Source organism: Vigna angularis, chromosome 11 (assembly GCF_016808095.1).
Source record: "Vigna angularis cultivar LongXiaoDou No.4 chromosome 11, ASM1680809v1, whole genome shotgun sequence".
Lineage (NCBI taxonomy): Eukaryota > Viridiplantae > Streptophyta > Magnoliopsida > Fabales > Fabaceae > Vigna > Vigna angularis.
In genome coordinates, this window is record NC_068980.1 from 11,578,353 (window position 1) to 11,595,853 (window position 17,501).

The following is a 17,501-nucleotide window of genomic DNA, read 5'->3' on the forward strand; positions in this document are numbered from 1 at the left end:
AACCATCTAATGGTAAAAGGTATGATTACTGTTACTGAAATTCACAAGAAGGATGCCATTAATGGAGGAAAAAACAAAGGAAGAAAAGTAAACTGCCATTGCAGGAAATAATCATTGGCAAGAGCGTCTTCGGCTTTTTCTTTTTAGTTTTTCTTTTGTTTGGCATTCTAAATTCTAATTTAAAGAAAGAACAAGGCATGTATGGTTATACATTTATACTCTTTTGTCATAAAATATATATATAGGTGTATGAATAAAAAAAGAATAATTTTAAGAGTAAAGTGATATTTTATACTTTTAAATGAGTAGTTTAATCATTAACTTTTTTCACAAATCTGTGGTGGCAATATAGATAAATCTGGAGAAGTGGTTTGACAAAAAGTTAACAACACAGTAGTGATGCTTAAAGTACAATGAATAGAATCCTTCGGAAAAAAGAAATAAAAAAGAAAAAAAAGGAAATAAAGAATGCAACCTAACTCAACAAAAATAGTTAAAGGAAGCAAAACTTCTGTAGAATCCTAGAAGAGGCAACCTGGGATGAGCCAGGCCAGTCCAATAATACATGCTTTCTTTTTCAATTATTTTACTAGCTATATTTTCAACTTCTAATATGAAAAAATATAGGTGATTTATGAAACTTTTGTTTTTTATTTTTTGGTTAAAAGAAAGGAGAAAATATGTTATGACGTATGTTAAAATTAGTTGTTTTTGCAACAATTATCTTTAAAATTATATTTACTTTTTTTATTCATTAATGATGTAAAAACTTTAGATTGACAATTCATAATTATTAAGCTTCGAAACTATGTTTTTTAGTTTGACTGCATATAGCATACACTCATGTTTGATTAAGAAAAACATTCACAAAATGCTTTAATGCCATTTTTTTTTATTAAATTGACAGACAAGGAAAGCACATCTGTAATATAATAAAAAGATATAAAAATTATGTGGCAATATAACCAGAATTCATGAAATTAAATCATGAAATAAAGAAAAAACAGATTTCAAATCTATTTCTATTAATGAGATTAACTAGTCTATTTTGTAGATTTTTTTTTTCCAAAAGCAAAAGCTTTGTTTTGTATATAGAAATGTGAACTATTAACTGTTCGTTGATTTGAAATTATTTTTAAGATTTACACTTCTGGAGTCTTCAATTATTTTTTTTATTCTTTTGATACTGTGTAAATTTTTTCTTTATTGAGTTTATTTAATTATTATTTACTCTTTTTATGTCTGCTATTTTTACATTAATTATTTGTTTTTAACTTTTTAAATATTTTGTCAGCATTAATTTTATATCTAATTTTAATCAAATAAAAATACCAAAATTTTTCATCACAATTTATATTTTGTATGTTCCACTTTGTTTTAATTTTGACTGCACTAAATCAAATCTAACAGTTGTTTTATCAACGGCAAGTTTTAATTCGAAACACAAAAATATAAAAGAGACAAGTTCCCCCATTTTTTTTTATTTTTATTTTTTAATTTTTACGTTCCAATGAAAGGGACTATTTATATTAGAGATCATGATTCATGAACAACATAATACTCCTAAATTTTATTTATATACATCATAAAAAAATTATTAAATAACAATTTAATTTAAAGAACAAAATAATTAATTATTATATTGACTTATAAACTAAATGTTATTAATATTTAAAATATGTTCTATTATTGATAAAAAATTATTATTAATATATGAATTAAAATTAAATTAGTCACCAAGATTAATTAGTTATTTACTTCTAAATTAGTTTCTATTTTTTAATTAATGATTAATTTAGAATCAATAATAAGTAAATGTTAGAGATTATTTAAACTTTAATTCATAAATGAATTATAATTTTTAATTAATAATAAGATTAGTTTAGATACTAATAATTTTTTTTATAAAATAATTTATAATTTAATAAATATAATGATTAGTTATGTTTTTTTCTAAATTTGATTATTATTTCATGATTTTTTTAAGAATAATCTATAAAAGTTTTCAATAAAATTCATTTTATTCACAATTTGTACTTTAGAGGCTGAGAACAGCTTAAAAAAAGTAAAAAGAAAAATTAAAACATCTTATAAAATAATAATAACAAATTTAATTAAGTTTTGAGTAAATGTCTTTAATTGAGTCTTTATTGAAACAATTACTTAATATATTAACACTAAAATTAAAAGTGGTAAAATTTAAGAAGAATTTAATTCTTAATTAATGATAATAAATAATAATAATAATAATAATAAGATAAAGGAAAAAACCAAATTGAATTTGAAAAAACTGAAGATGTAATTAAATTCCAGTGTCTTATCAATGACCCCTTTGAATTATGAAAGTGTCAACCATAATCCGGTTAGTCAGTTACTCTTCTCATTCATTCATTCATTCTCATTTATGCACTTTCTCTCTTCAGCTGCCGATAATATAAATACTGAGAAGCAGCGAACCGTTTTCCATTCATTTTTCTCAAACAACAAAACACAACACACACAGACACACCTTTGAAGAATCTGATGCAGTCCTTATAGAACCATAGTTTAGTTCTCATCATTTAACACTTATTTTCTAGTTTATAGATACACAGTGGAGGCTGAAGCAAACAACATTTCTTGGATTCTTCAACCATGGCAGATGATCAATTTCAGGCAAGTGGAAACTGGTGGGACACAGCAAGGAACGTCAGGTATGAAAGCGGGGCGTCACAGTCATCTTCCTCTGCCATCACCAACATAGCAAACTATGCTTGGCAAGCTTCAGATATGGCAGACATGAAGCCAAGGTCTTCCATGGATTCTTCTTCTGTGGTTTTTCATGACTCACAGAATAAGCTTCAACCCCCAGATTCTACAACTTCCACTGACCCCAACTTGCATATGATGGGTCTAGGCCTCTCATCCCAAGCCATGGATTGGAATCAAGCATCTTTGTTGTAAGTGCATGCAATCTGTGTAAAGTCCAACACAATCAAACCAACCCACTAAAAAAGAACACATTTTCGTCTCTTTTGCTATATTTTTATTATTTTTGAAAATAATAGCTTTAAAAATCAGGTTTTTAACCGTGTCAAATAACATGGTGTGTGATCTATGTAGCAGGTATCGGAAAAGGCTTTTATTCTTGTTATATTTTTCATAACTCTGCAATATAGCATGATAGAATTGAGTAAATGGTTTATCAATCTTCAAGGGGTATTTATGTTGTGAGTTTTCTTTTGTGGTTGTGTTTGTTCGATGGTGATAGACGAGGAGAGAAGGGTACGGAGAATAGTTTCAGATCGATGTTGCAAGAGAACTTGAGCTCATCAAGAACAAATTTTCAGCAAGAAACTGGGGTGGAGTTGTCTCAACAAGTTCAATGGAGGTCAGAGAAGATGTTCTCTACAGAATCTTCAACGAATGAGTTCAAGCAAGTGAATAGGGGTTTCTCCTTGGATCAAAGCAAGTTTAGTCCACAATATAGTTCTGGGGACAGCACAGTGACAAGCCAAGGGTTACCCTCTTCTAACTTTCAGATGGATTCCTCAGCCTTATATGGGACCCCTTCAATATTGCAAGGACTATTGGGACCTGATCACAATAACCAACAACCTTCTTCCTTTGAGAACCGCTCCATGAGTTTTCCATACCCAACAACCTATGGATTAAACTCTAACAATGAACTCATCCCTTCCTGGTCCAAAGTTCCTCAATTTTTGAGAGGTTCACCTCCAAAACAACCACCCAATAACCAGTTGCATTTCACTAACAACGCACCCTTTTGGAACGCTTCTGAGGCTGCAAACTTCAAAGATGTTCGGTCCAGCTTCTTCCCTTCATTGCAACCCCCCTTCTCTACGCCAAATTTCGAAGTACAGTCTAAGGTATACTATTTCTTTAGTACTACAAAACATGACAACATAGTTTAAAAGCATCATACGTATACCAAGTTGTAAAATTTATTGATACATGTGTATATATTCTCTACAGAGCCTTATTAATTATGCAGTATTATATATGGTATTAGGGTTTAATTGAAGTACTGCATTGGATGTGGTGTAAAGTAAAGTTTAGATTTAATTGATATAGGCATGGCTTTTAATTTGCAGAATATATCTGAAGTTAGGGAGTCTGGTACTGTGGGAAAGAAAAGTGGGAATGAGCCAGCACCCAAAAGGACCCGTAACGAAACACCATCTCCTATGCCAGCTTTTAAGGTACAATAAGTGCAACTAACCTTTTAACAAGAAGGGAAAAAGCTTTAAACTTTTTATCTTTATCTTTATTTCTTTCCTTTGAATCCATAAACATGGATGTGAACCTGTAATTCTACTTTCTTGCCTCTTAGGTGAGAAAAGAGAAGATGGGGGACAGAATCACTGCACTCCAACAATTGGTGTCGCCTTTCGGAAAGGTGGCCTTCCAATAAAATTATCTTCAGCTTATTTATTGATGATCATTTCATTTGTGAATTTATGTGATATAATAAGTGCGGATAAGGAAAATAAATAAATGATCATAGCAGTTTTGATAATGCTGCTTTATTAGTATAATTATTATAGATAAAAGATTAAAACTCTTTTGTATATTGTGTCAGACTGATACAGCCTCAGTGCTCTCTGAAGCCATTGAATACATCAAATTCCTCCACGAACAGGTCACTGTAAGTCCCATAACCCATTAAGATATTCTTATTAAAAAACTAGAAATAGTGGCAAGACTTTCATCTTGTACCTATATTTTTTCGTTTTTCTTTTTCTGCAGGCCTTAAGTACACCGTATATGAAAACTGGAGCTCCAATACAGATTCAACAGGTACCATACTTACATAAAGATACTGCAATTAGATCTCTTGTTTCTTTCTTTCAATCTCTAAATGAGTAGTGATAGACCCTCTTTTAAATATCAACTTTCTCTCCTAAATTTCACTTTAGTTACAATCCTGATATTTTTAACGTCGTTGTTATAGTTTTTCTTCACTCCATTACAGACCTTCAGCACATGTAAGCATTAAAAATTTCTAAGTTTGCATGAACTTTGTTTAACAGAAGGTAAATTATTATACTAAATATTTAATGTAAATATCTCAAATTACTACACTAACAAATTTATTTAGTTAAACTGTTAACCGAATAATCATAAACATATACATATACTTTATCTTTCTTTCCATCATGCATTTCGTCTTTACATCTTTCTCCTCTTTTCTTATCTCATAATTTATGTCTATTATGTTTTTCTGGTTTTTGGTTCTTACATGTCTTATATCCACTGTAATGTTGAATCATTGTTATATCATATGCTTTCGCATAATGCACTCATAGTACAAGACATTTTTTGTCTCTCTCTTCTCTTAAAAAAGATTTGATATATATGAAAAAGAGGGTAAAAGAAGAAAAAATGTGAAATAAGCATTACTCTAATAGGAAGGGAAAGGAAAGAGATAGGAAAGGGCGAGTAAGATGCAGATAAAAAAAAAAGATGAAGATTTGATTCTCAGGCACTGATGCTGATAAACTTTTTCCAAATTTGGTAAATTATAATGCATATTTTGGCTTTTGATGCAGAATTCTGGTAAATGTAAGGAAACTGAGGGTCCAAAGCAGGATCTAAGAAGCCGAGGGCTATGCTTGGTGCCTGTTTCAAGCACATTCCCAGTAACTCATGAAACAACAGTGGATTTTTGGACACCAACATTCGGAGGAGTTTCCAGATAGCAATAATAATAAGGGTAAAATGTGTTTTAAGTCTGAAAATTTTTGATGAAAAGATGTTTTAGTCCATATTTTTTAAAGAAGGATTGTGGTCTTTGTGCTTTTATAATTGATGAATTTCATCTTGTTTGTGAAACCTATATATATGGTTGAAAGTGAGGGATGAAATTCAGTAATTATAAAAGTATTTGGATGGAAATTAAAGAAGTTAAAACACATTTTGCCCTAATGATTATAATAATATAGATGGATGGAGAGTTGGGACACGGAACCAATATCCTGCAAGTAGGTAGCTAGGACATGCATGTACCTTGTCACACACCTGGCCAAGTTGGGAATGATATGATGAAAGAAAAGAGAAACAAGAAAGAGGACACGGAAGCCCACATAAATATGTAAAGGTAGTTAGTTCTGCTGGAGAGTGGAAAAGATGTATAAAAAAGAGAAGGGAGAAAATGTGTTTGAAAGAGAAAGAAAGGGAAATGACCCTTCAAAAGATAGCCATTGTTGGACCAACTACATTCAGAATTATGCAGTGTTTGGGAAATATTGGGACCATTGGGAGCAGAATAAGTTGTTGTAATAATTGCAGAATTGTGCTTAGAATAGTGGGATTAATTAAGCATGACAAAAATGCTGAATATACTGAAAATTCTTACTTCCAAGACTAAACAAGAGGGAGAGAAATTTTTGTTATAGCAGAGATAAAGGAGCTTTATTATTTGTTGTTGCTATATTGTGAATAGAGCTGGCACTACCTACCTTTAACTCAAGAGAAAAAGGAATTTTAATTGAGAGAATCATTGGAGTATAGAACACAAGAGTGAGTGAAGGGATGCGTCATTTGATTGGAAACCTCACTTTTTATTTGTTTATGTCTTTGGAATAAGTAAGTGGAAGTCAGAAGCTGGCCCACACTCCCCCTTTTAGGGTTTTTAATTTTTTTTCAAATCAAATGTTTTATTTTTCTCAAAGATTAATTAGATATTTATGTGTTGAAGATGCTTTTTCACATGCTTTTGTGCTTTATACCGAATGGCCACATAGATGGCCTTCCATTGGAAGTATGTGTAGAAAGAAGAGGAAATTCATAAATATTCATATCCTCTTCAGACTTCTGGATTAGGACTTATAGCTCCTCCTCATATGTGCCTGTCATTATCTACTTCTTCTTTCTACCAAAAATCAACACCACCCCCCAAAATTTCAAAATCAACGTACATATAAATCAATATTTATGTGTACCTTAGGTTTAAAGAGAAAGGACATTTTCTACTTAGAATCACCCCTAAAGCTTTGTTCATTAGGGCCTGTTTGTTCTATTTTATAATCAATTCTTTTCATTACGTACACACCCTAACATATAACCAATGAATTTAAACACACATATTCCACTCTCATTAACGTTATCAAAATCAATCATGTCTAACTTTCAACCAAAACAAGAGCATAGTTTAGCTGATCTGTCATAATATGGTTTCTCCAGTGCACTTTTTTTACTGATAAATCTACATATAACCAAGTCTTATTCTTCCTTTTATTGTATTATATTTATAAAAACAACGAGTGATACCAAGAACAGTGACAAAATAGCAGAATATGATACCACTGTCTTGAGATTTTAAATCTACATGATTGGTATATCTTTAAACCCAGCAACTTTTGTTAGGGTTCTGCAGCTATTGGCCAGAGATATTTCAAACGGTTTTATTCTGGTCCAGGTTGATGCTGCCCTTCTGATTAGAACTACTTAACTAAATCTTACTTTCTACCTTCTCTACCACATCATAGCATTTTAATCATTGTCATGTTAAACTAATTAAGTTGATTAATATTATCATGCAACTCCACACTGCATCTTATAAGCCTTAATTACTTTCAACAAAATTTGTCTCCGTTATGTGATTCATTTGCTTCATCTTTCATCTGTATAATATTCCAATGAAGGAATAACAGAAATAAGTTTTTAGCAGTATATTATTTTTGGCACCTTTTTCTTTCTTTAACCGAAAAGAAAATTCGTTTAATTGTTTATAATAGCATATGTCGCATAATTCTATAACATGATTGATAATCAACGAAAGTGATTGATACCAAAGTTTGTGTATAGAGACAAAAGGGAAGGAATATAATCATGAAATTATTTGTGTACGTATACTGTCTAAGGATTCCACAAATTTATGGCATATAAAAATTATTACGTTGGTTTTGAAAATTGAAGAAGCAAAGAAGAGAATGAGGTTAATTATGTGTATGATTAGGGTGCATAATATGACATGAGTTGTGTAAAGATTCGATTCCAAGTTTATTTTCTGCGCGTCATGTGTAAATGTCAGGTCTGTTCATCATGCTTGAAAACGACCGTGTCATCGGAATCCAAAAAAAAAGAAGTTGCTGCTGAAATTCATGAGTGTGGCTAGCTTAGCTAGTTGAGAAAAGATATGAGGGCAGACACTTTTTGTCATGAAATGACGGAACAAGATGCTGCAAAGCCAGAATTAGAAACCCATTGATGCATACTAATGATATAGGAAGGGAAAAAGAAAATTAGAGCAAAGTGGACCAAAACCAAAACACCAAAATTATCTTTATATCACATGACACTAGATTTCATTCACAACAAAGACAAAGGACCACCAATGTTCTTCTCTCATCGGAATATTTTTGTTATGTAGCATCATACTAACATGGACACCCGACATGTAGCATGATGTTAATACAACTCCATAACAGATAGACTCTTCTAAAAAAATGTTTAGTCCAATTAAATCACCAGTTAAAAAAGACATGATTTTAATGTTATTTCATCCACAATAATTTCTATACGTATTTTATGAATATGAACTTCTATTTGACCCATAATGTAGAACGTGAGGATTCAAATCTATATATTAGATAATTAATTGTGAATTATTTAAAATAACAATGAAGATTTATATTTTCAAAAGGATATATAATCTAAATATTTGTGATTATATAAAATTTGTTTTTTATTTTTATAATTATAAGTTTTTAAAAAATCATTACATTTCTCTTTATTAAAAAAATGTTCGAATGGTGATAAAATTGTTAGAAAAGGAAAATATTTTAAAAAGTAACTATAAAATGATACATATTTACTTTCATTTAATATATACTATAAAAATAAAAAGAGTAATACCAAATAAATATAAAAAATTTATGTGTTAAAATATATTTTTTTATTTATTTTGAATTGAACATTTTGTCTGTATATATTACAATGCCTAATATGTGTCAGACGCATGGATAGGACGCATTCGAATTTCATTCTTTCAGTACATTACTTAATTTTATTTCTGTATAAATCACCTATTTTATAAATTTATTTCAATCTAATGCATAACTATTATTAATTTTTTTTATTTTGTGTAAAATAGTGGAAAAGAAACTTAGAAATCAACCCAAATGGAACTGAGAATTAGCGGGGAATGGGGATAAGATGCCAATTTACACATCGTAATCTCACCAGATCGCTTTCAACAAAGAATTTAAGATGGGTAATTTATCTTTAATATAACCCAAACCGAAAAGATATTTATTATAATGTGCTATACTCTGGCATAGATGAAGATATATCAAACGAACCAAAAAAAACTTTTTTTAACGCGAATTTGAGCAAAATATATATTCAGTACTGTGAAATGTTAGTATGAAAAATTAAGTAACAAGGAGTAATTTATTACTTTTAATTGGTAACTTTGGTATTAGATCTTTTCCGACCCATACACACTGCCACTTTTCTGATCTTTTTCCATGAAAATTTTGTTGTTGTAGCCATAGATTCACGGAATCTTATCCATGTACAAAATAATCAATAACTATATAAGGATACACTTGTTGTCTTCTTTGTTTTTGCAATTTTACCTTATTAATCATTACACTTTTTATTTTTCTAATTTTACTCTTTTAATTATTACTTTTAAAATTTAAATAATTTATAGATATATTTAAATTGTCACGCTTTAGTTTAGGCTAGTAATAATAAAGCCCATATAGAACTCAAACTTGTTGCAATATTTATGAGCTTAATGGGGTAATACAAAAGCTGGGAACAAATATTGTTTAGCCTATCACGAAAGAACAAGACTGAGACAGACAAACTTTCATCATTCAACAAATTCCAACATCCACTGCAACACGCATACAAAGCATTTCCTTTACGATAATGAGAAGAAACAAAAAATTACTTGCAAGCACAGAAAAATAAAGCTCAATATATTTCAAGACTAAAAAATGGGTGATGATTTCCAAGCAATACTTTGGTATGGTTTAACAATAGTAGTAGTATGTCTATATATGAAGGCATTATCAAGCAGCTTGCTTGAGCTTCTTTGTGATGGCTGCAATGTACTTCCCTTGATGGAATGCTTGCTCCAACTCAAGCTCACTAGGCTGTCTTGAGCCGTCACCGGCGTAAGTTCCGGCACCATATGGACTTCCACCTTTCACTTTCTCCATCTCAAACATGCCTGCACCGAACGTGTAACCGATTGGAACAAATATCATTCCATGATGAACCAGCTGAGTGATAGCAGTCAGCCTGTCATGGATTCAACAAACTTCAACATGTTAGTATTTTATTCATCTTGATAATGGAGCAAGAAACCGAAGGTAAGAGGGTGCATACGCGGTAGTCTCTTGGCCACCACCTTGAGAACCGGTGCTGTAGAAGATTCCAGCAGGTTTTCCTGCAAGCTGTTGAGTTCTCCATAAACCTCCTGTGGCATCTAGAAAGGCTTTAAACTGAGCAGCCATCATTCCAAATCTTGTTGGAAATCCGAACACGAAGCCGTCAGCCTCAGAGAGATCATTTGGGGTAATGATTGGTACATCGCTCTTGGGTGGTGCACTCATCTTACCAAGCACCTCCTTGGGCAGTGTCTCAGGTACCTGTTCACAGTTTCATCAAAGACAGCAAGTTCTATTAAACATCATTAATTACGATCTTCACTGACAGGAAAAAGTTCAGCAAGAATGAATTTTGGAGCAGGGTTTTGTTCCAAGACACTGTAGACTATACAAAAATTAATCACACAATAAGTATTTGCAAACTGAAGAATGAGAGATCCTCTTGCTATCTTGAAACAACATAGGAGCCATAGAACTAGAAGAGACAATGGATAAAGATAATTATCTGAAAGTACATGGAAATCGGAGTATATGGTGACAGTAGAGGAATTTAGCCAACAGAACGTCTGAAGCTATCCACGATCCTGTTTAGACAAACTTATTCATATGCACTTGTAGGAAAAACTGATTTTACCTTATAACTTTTACTTATAAGATAAACTTATTTATTTCTATTTAGTTTTTTTATACAAGTGTTTGAGAAGAAGTTTATTCAAAAACAAGTTCTTATTTTCTTCATGTAGCAGTTCAAAGGCAAGCACAATAACGTTGAATTGAAAATCAAAAATATCAAAATAACAGAGCAATAGCTGATACATAAGTATTCTTTTTTTCTTTTTTTTTAATTTCTTAATGCACTGATTTGTTCCACAGAAGAATGAGCCTTAACTCTGGAACTGATGTTGCTCACCATTTGTAATTTCAAGCTATGAAGGTGAAGCTAACAGTGCGATAGGTTATTTATATTTACTGCATTTATTTACACTAAAGAGGAATGAGCCTCAGCTCTGGAGCTGATGTTGCTCCCGATCTGTAATTTCATGCCATGACACAATGGAATGAACATGAAATGTAAATTATGAAACATAAATACATGCCTGCCATAATTTTGCTTCAACACCTTCCACAGAAGAAGCTCCTTTCTTTATTTCTTCTGCTAGTTTCTCAACATGTCCATACATGGAATAATACCTGTCAAAGCAAGAAAACTATATTGTAATTAAAGCTACCAGAAACATGTTCAGTAATTCAATTCATTAATGAAATAGAATTTGTTGTGGGCAATAAAAAAGAAAGGAACTTCGAATCAACAAAACATGTGGCCAGGAGCATGAACACAAAAGGTTAAAATGACCAATATAATATAACATTTATATGAAAACAAGACTGCATAAAACTAAAGAAAATATTGCTATGTTTCCAATCATTTTAGATTGATCTTATGCAAGAATAAATAGTGCAGTCTTCAACATCCAAACACCCAATTCCTCAATTAGTTGTAGAAATTTCATGTGTAATCTAAGAATTCCAATTTTCACCAACAATCAAACACTTCAATGTTGCTTCTCTAGCAAATACAGCCAACTTCTGTTTGTTTATTAACATGGAAACATAAACCCCATATCCTTAGTGACCTAATAGTCGAGCTTGATTCAGTTTAGAAACTATCGCAGAGAAAGTTACTTATTATAATGGCTTGCATTGTTGCACATGGAACAGGAACTCGTGACATGAATTCCACTCATGCCTGTGGAAATTGAACTCAAACGTAACCAGGTAGGTCACTGAGAAATTATCAAACGTAGAAGAGACAGTAGGACCTTCAATGAAAACATCATGGTGAACAAACTCATGGATTAAAAGTCCAACCATGAGAAAAATCATGGCAAAACCTCTTTAGAAGTTAGAACAGAGTCCAAATGATTGTCTAGCAGAGAGAAAATTATGATCCTACTCAACATTTAAAACATTAGAGAATCGCAGTGCACTATAGACAGACTATTAAACACTAACCAGTATATATTCTTGCAAAAATTGGAATCGGTTGATCTGAAAATCAATTGCTTCTTAGTTTCCTTTTGTAATTTCTATTTCCTTCATTTTAAACTAACACATTTCACCAGTTGGCATAAACAAATATTTAGAAGTTCAAAACCTTGGAAAATCAATTTACTGTCTTATATATCAATCCTTTCCCCACCTTTGATAGCATCTATTACCAAATAGATAGCTGAATACAAATAATCTCAGAGAAAAACATACAGAGCAATATAAAAGCCAGTTTATTATCTGATTTTTTCATCTCATATGGATATATTTATTTTTCTAATGAACATAACAGCTAGATGGGTGACAAAACAAAAGTAGCCAAAAGCACATCTTTTGTAGATTTCTGTAGATGTAGATGTTGGGTATTTATGAACAGGCATATGCATGTATTGCTTTAGTATTGTGACACCAATTAACTATTGGTTTATTCTTCAGAATTTAAATGAGAGATCTCAAAAGCCATACTGATCAATTATTCACTTGGATTCATTCTCTCAATTTTACAAGTTCCCTCCCTACACATGAAAATAACAAATTTCATACTGCCTTCAAATTAGAAAATTTGAGATGTTCAGTGTTCACACATATTGCCAAACTGCATGAACCAAATCTTGTCTGATGTGATTTTAATTGAGTATCACAAGAGAAAGATTACATCATCAACAAAAGCTCTCTATTGCTTGCTCGATAAATTAAAAATAATATAGAAAAAAAAAATTCCCCTAACAAATCAACTGAGAAGCAGAAGTTGGTATGAGTGCTTCTACTGATTGCCATTCTTCATCATACTAAAGAACAGAAATATTTACAATATTTTAACCCAACCATACTTCTAGGAGCGAAGAAATGTTGATTTCAATGTAAATCTTTAATACTTCAACACTAGTCTAACTAAAAACAACATAATTTTATATTCTTATCCTTAAGGGTGATCAGTACTCTAAATCCAAAAGAAATGGACAACGTTGCTGCGTTGCAAAATTACATAATGGGGGAGTCTATATACGTCTTACTTCCATTGTCAACATTTTTTTTTTTTCAGTAAAATTCAAATACATAATCAGATAAACGAAACCAAGGAAAAATATTTTTTCTGCAGAGTATGATTCTGATTACCACCAAACCGAATGCAGAACAATTCAAAGAACAAAATCATCAAGAGAAGAAACTCGCAAAAGGGATTCTGTGACATGAACACCATTCTGCCAACAACCATAAAACTAAGCGATCAAACCAATTGCCATCACATGGCGCATAGACCACGCTAAAAACAACAACGCATCAGATCGAAGAAAGCGGCTACACCCCCAGATCTTCAGTGGGCATTCAAAAGGCCCAAAATTTAAGAACCCGTTGGAGAGGTGGAGAAAACCCAGAAAACGAAATCTCATCTTGATCATCATAAATGCCAAAACAAGGGGCCAAAAAAAGAAAGGAGGTAATAAAAAGAAAACAACAATAACGACAACGACAGTACAAACTCAGAAATTAACGAAGAAGATAAACAAAGCTTAAGATAAAATAAAAAGGCGTTATGTTAAAAGAAAAGGGTGTGAAGAAGCATACACAATATAAACTTTGACAGCCATTGAAGTCCAGCAAGGTCTCCGAGTGTCTTTCTCTGTGTGGTTAGTTACCTAAACAAGAGCACTAAAGTTGACGATAGAAAATGGGAAGGAAGCACTATATATAAATATTATATATATATATATATATATATATATAACTATAAGTATGATAATATGATGTGTACTTGCACATTGGATTGATTAGCTTGGCAGCATAATAATACATTGTAATTAGTGGGTAATTTTGTTGATTTGCTTTATGGCTTGGCCTTTTCGAACGTTTGGTAGGTGAAACGACACCGTTGTCTACAACATGATTAATGATGATAGGGTGGTGTCACGAACATCATCATCATCGTGGTTTTCGTGAACTAATGCAGTTCCTCTAGAAGCTGTCAATTTTTTAACTTTTATTACGTCATTTGTCATTAAGGACACAAAAATAATCTTTATATATTTGATCTTTTTATCTTCTTTTATCCAATTTTTCTCTCTTGTTTTCTTTTTCCAAATTACATATTCTATGTATCAGTTATTTTACCATGTCAATTGAAATAATTACACTCTAATTCATCTTCTTATCTGTCTCTAAATAAATATACATCTTGTTATCATTTATATTGAAATAATGGAAAGAATATTAAAAGTTGAATGAATTGATAAGAAGTAAGCGTTATGAAATTACGGTTGTAAAAAATAAAGAATGACTTTTTGTTAGGTTTGAAAAGGAATTTAAGAAAGGAAATAGATTTTCTTAGAAATAATGATTCGAAAGGTGTCTTAAGCATAGAGTTAATGATGTGATTTTTGAATGGTATTTGAATTAAGAAAAGCAATGAGTGAAGTGGGGTAATTGAGAAAGGTGGGGTTGGTGAGATCAAAGGCGTTGAATTGGTTTGGTTGGTCTAATGACATAAGGCATGGTCATATTTGTGAATGTGATTGGGTCCACCAAGACTATCATTTCAATTCTCATCAAAACAAATTATGCATATTTAAGTGTTCATAGAATTTGCAGCAATTGCTGAATAAGGTTGATGGCCTTTGACTTTGTTATGATTTTCTGTTTCCCATCGACAAAAGGAATTAGATGACACATCACACACTTTCATCACCTAAAATCATTGGTAAATATTCTCGGAACCTATGTTATTTTTAGTGTATGCATGAAATGGTAAAACTCTTACTTCCATCAATCATATCATCAAATTAGGTTATTAGCTTAAGTTTTTAAATTCTTTTCCGATTAGTTTTCTTTTTTGAATTGATTTAGTGAATAATTTATCCTGAATGTTTTAGGAATATATTTAGTTTATGCATTGATCCTGTATTTAAAATAGTTAGAATTAATTTCTGGTCAAAATTCTTTGATATGGTACAAAATCAATCATTAAATTAAAATTATTGATGGTTTATCGAAAGTTAAAAATTCATCAGTAAAAATATTATCGATAAATTCGTCACAAAATATCGTGATCTGATTCTCTTCTTCCCCTACTCTCCTTCTTCTTCTTTCTTTTACTTTTATCCATAGTCTAGAACCTTGTTTCTTTTTTTTTTCTCGAACCAAAAACCCCAGCATTTGGAGTTCTACTCGCACAAAAGGCATTATTCCTCTTCTTAGAAAGGTTCGATTCAATAGGAAACCCTCTTCTTCTCTTTTTTCTTCTCTTTTTTGGCTCTCTATGCAAGGAGGAGAGGCGTCACTCCTTCTTCCCTCTCTACTTTGGGTGGTTCACAAGAAGAAGGGGTTGAGTTTGGTGCGACACCTCAATAGCAGCGCCTAAGTGCGAAGCGTCGCAACGACTAGTGAAACGACGACGCGTTACAAGGGATTACCGACGACAGAGCTCGTAGTGGTGCATCCCATTTCGGGATGAAGTGCGTTGCTGATTTCTTTTGGTTGCTGATTTGTAAGCTGCCTCGCGCAAATGAATAAGATGTGTGAGAGAGAAAAAACTATCTCGCGGACAGAGATGAAAACTGGTTTACCGACACATTTTTTGTTGCTAACATATATTTTATTTACCGACAGATCTTTTTGTCAATAAGTGAAAAAATGGACAGAAAAATTCTTGCTCTTTTTATCTACGGATTATCGACGAAAAAATCTGTTAATAAGTGAAATATCCATTATCAACAAATTTTTTATCAATAAAAAGAGTGAGAATTTTCCCACCAATCTGTCGGTAAAAAATAGAAATTTAACGAATTTTTTCTTCGGTAAAATTCGTTGATAATTTGAAGAATCTTGGTAATTATTTTAAAGACTGAAATTTAGTTACAATTTTATCAAAAGAAACATCAAAAGATAAAAAGAGAAAAAAGTAATGAAACTATCTTAAATTTTAATTCCTAAACAATCGTCAAAATTAAGTATACCGAAAACAAATTGATAGAAATTATAATTGTAATTAACAATTATATCCATAATAATTGTATATCAATAACTAATTTAATATTTTTAATTTGACATCTTCAATAACTATGGTTAAATGTCATGGAACATAAGTGATTGTTATATTGAGAGTCATATATTTATTTATTCATTTAAATATAAGAATTAGAAATATATTTAATTTTTTATATATAGAATACTTATATATTTTTTAAATTAAAACTTGATACCAACTTTCAAACAATATTTTAAGACAAAAATATTAAGTATGTTATTATAAATTCATTTTTTTCTTATATTTAATTATGGAGAGAGTAGTGTGTATTACAATTTAAATGGTACAGTAATTTAGTTGTAATGGCATGATTATAGTTATGAAAAGTAGGTTTAATTGAATTTATAACTAGTTAGAATTGAATTGGGTTGAAAATATAAAATTTTTTTTGTACTTACGTAATAGGTGGCTTCTTTGGATTCAATGGTGAATAAAATTATGAAACATCTAGATTTGAACTTGATTTTGTCTTCCAGATTTGGTGCAAGGTCTCAAAAACTGGTCCATGGTCATGATATTGTTACCGGAGTGCGTAAAACTCCGTGAACTCACCTAACGCGGAGTTACAGTGATATTTTCCATCAATGAACCTGAAAATGTACTTCACCATCTTTACCATCATGATGAGTAACACTTTTTGCATTATATAAAAAATATTATATGAATAAGGTATGCATGTTGATGTGATGAAAAAGAAGGTTTTGCAGAATCAGAAACGAACCATGGTGGCATTATTATTAGGGTTGCTTCGTGATTCCTCAGAAGAGTATCGTCACATGCCATAACATCAAAATTCGCTTTTGCTTCACGGATTTAACGTCTCATTCAATCATCTTCAAACTTCAAACTCATACACTTGCTTCTTTATTAAGCTTACCACTTTCTATATGTATCTACCAAAAAGAAAATTAATGGTAGAAAAGTATGTTACAGAATATAAAACAAGTTCAAAATATTACCAAATTTGTAACAAATTTAGTAATTCTTGTCTGGTTTTGAAATTTTTAAGAGTGATATGAAACATGGAAATTGAAATTTTGTCATTTTTCTGTATCCCCTCGATATGAGATTAGGGAGATTTG

General features: G+C 31.2%; 2 protein-coding genes across 5 annotated transcripts; one reads left to right on the plus strand and one right to left on the minus strand.

Moving 5' to 3' along the window:
- Nucleotides 1-2,408: 2,408 nt before the first annotated feature.
- On the plus strand, nucleotides 2,409-8,431 carry LOC108332461 (transcription factor bHLH123). 3 transcript variants are annotated; one of them, XM_052871115.1, is made up of 8 exons: nucleotides 2,409-2,939; nucleotides 3,251-3,869; nucleotides 4,095-4,202; nucleotides 4,334-4,399; nucleotides 4,583-4,648; nucleotides 4,750-4,800; nucleotides 5,553-5,716; nucleotides 8,036-8,431. In XM_052871115.1, exons 1-7 carry the CDS (start codon nucleotides 2,635-2,637, stop codon nucleotides 5,700-5,702), a joined length of 1,365 nt encoding a protein of 454 aa, XP_052727075.1. In that variant the 5' UTR covers nucleotides 2,409-2,634; the 3' UTR covers nucleotides 5,703-5,716; nucleotides 8,036-8,431. The 3 variants fall into 3 exon arrangements, with proteins under 3 accessions (XP_052727075.1, XP_017423221.1, XP_017423220.1); XM_017567732.2 differs by lacking the exon at nucleotides 8,036-8,431 and adding an exon at nucleotides 5,946-6,763 and having other exon boundaries at nucleotides 2,410-2,939; XM_017567731.2 differs by lacking the exon at nucleotides 8,036-8,431 and having other exon boundaries at nucleotides 2,410-2,939; nucleotides 5,553-6,763.
- Nucleotides 8,432-9,807: 1,376 nt separating this feature from the next.
- LOC108334356 (probable NAD(P)H dehydrogenase (quinone) FQR1-like 1) lies at nucleotides 9,808-14,107 on the minus strand. Of its 2 annotated transcripts, none has more exons than XM_017570147.2 (4): nucleotides 13,965-14,107; nucleotides 11,447-11,540; nucleotides 10,348-10,610; nucleotides 9,808-10,260 (listed from the first exon to the last, which is right to left on the minus strand). In XM_017570147.2, the coding sequence occupies exons 1-4, from the start codon at nucleotides 13,985-13,987 to the stop codon at nucleotides 10,029-10,031; spliced, it is 612 nt and encodes a 203-aa protein (XP_017425636.1). In that variant the 5' UTR covers nucleotides 13,988-14,107; the 3' UTR covers nucleotides 9,808-10,028. The 2 variants fall into 2 exon arrangements, with proteins under 2 accessions (XP_017425636.1, XP_052726907.1); XM_052870947.1 differs by lacking the exon at nucleotides 13,965-14,107 and adding an exon at nucleotides 13,515-13,844.
- Between the last annotated feature and the right edge of the window lie 3,394 nt (nucleotides 14,108-17,501).

Coding starts and splice junctions, on each gene's coding strand:
- LOC108332461 (XM_052871115.1), top strand. CDS start 2,635: ATGGCAGATGATCAATTTCAGGCAAGTGGAAACTGGTGGGACACAGCA. Junction 4,203..4,333: donor CTCCTATGCCAGCTTTTAAG/GTACAATAAGTG, acceptor CTTGCCTCTTAG/GTGAGAAAAGAGAAGATGGG. Junction 4,801..5,552: donor CTCCAATACAGATTCAACAG/GTACCATACTTA, acceptor CTTTTGATGCAG/AATTCTGGTAAATGTAAGGA.
- LOC108334356 (XM_017570147.2), bottom strand. CDS start 13,987: ATGGCTGTCAAAGTTTATATTGT. Junction 11,541..13,964: donor GCTGTCAAAGTTTATATTGT/GTATGCTTCTTC, acceptor TTGCTTTGACAG/GTATTATTCCATGTATGGAC. Junction 10,611..11,446: donor TTGAAGCAAAATTATGGCAG/GCATGTATTTAT, acceptor AACTGTGAACAG/GTACCTGAGACACTGCCCAA.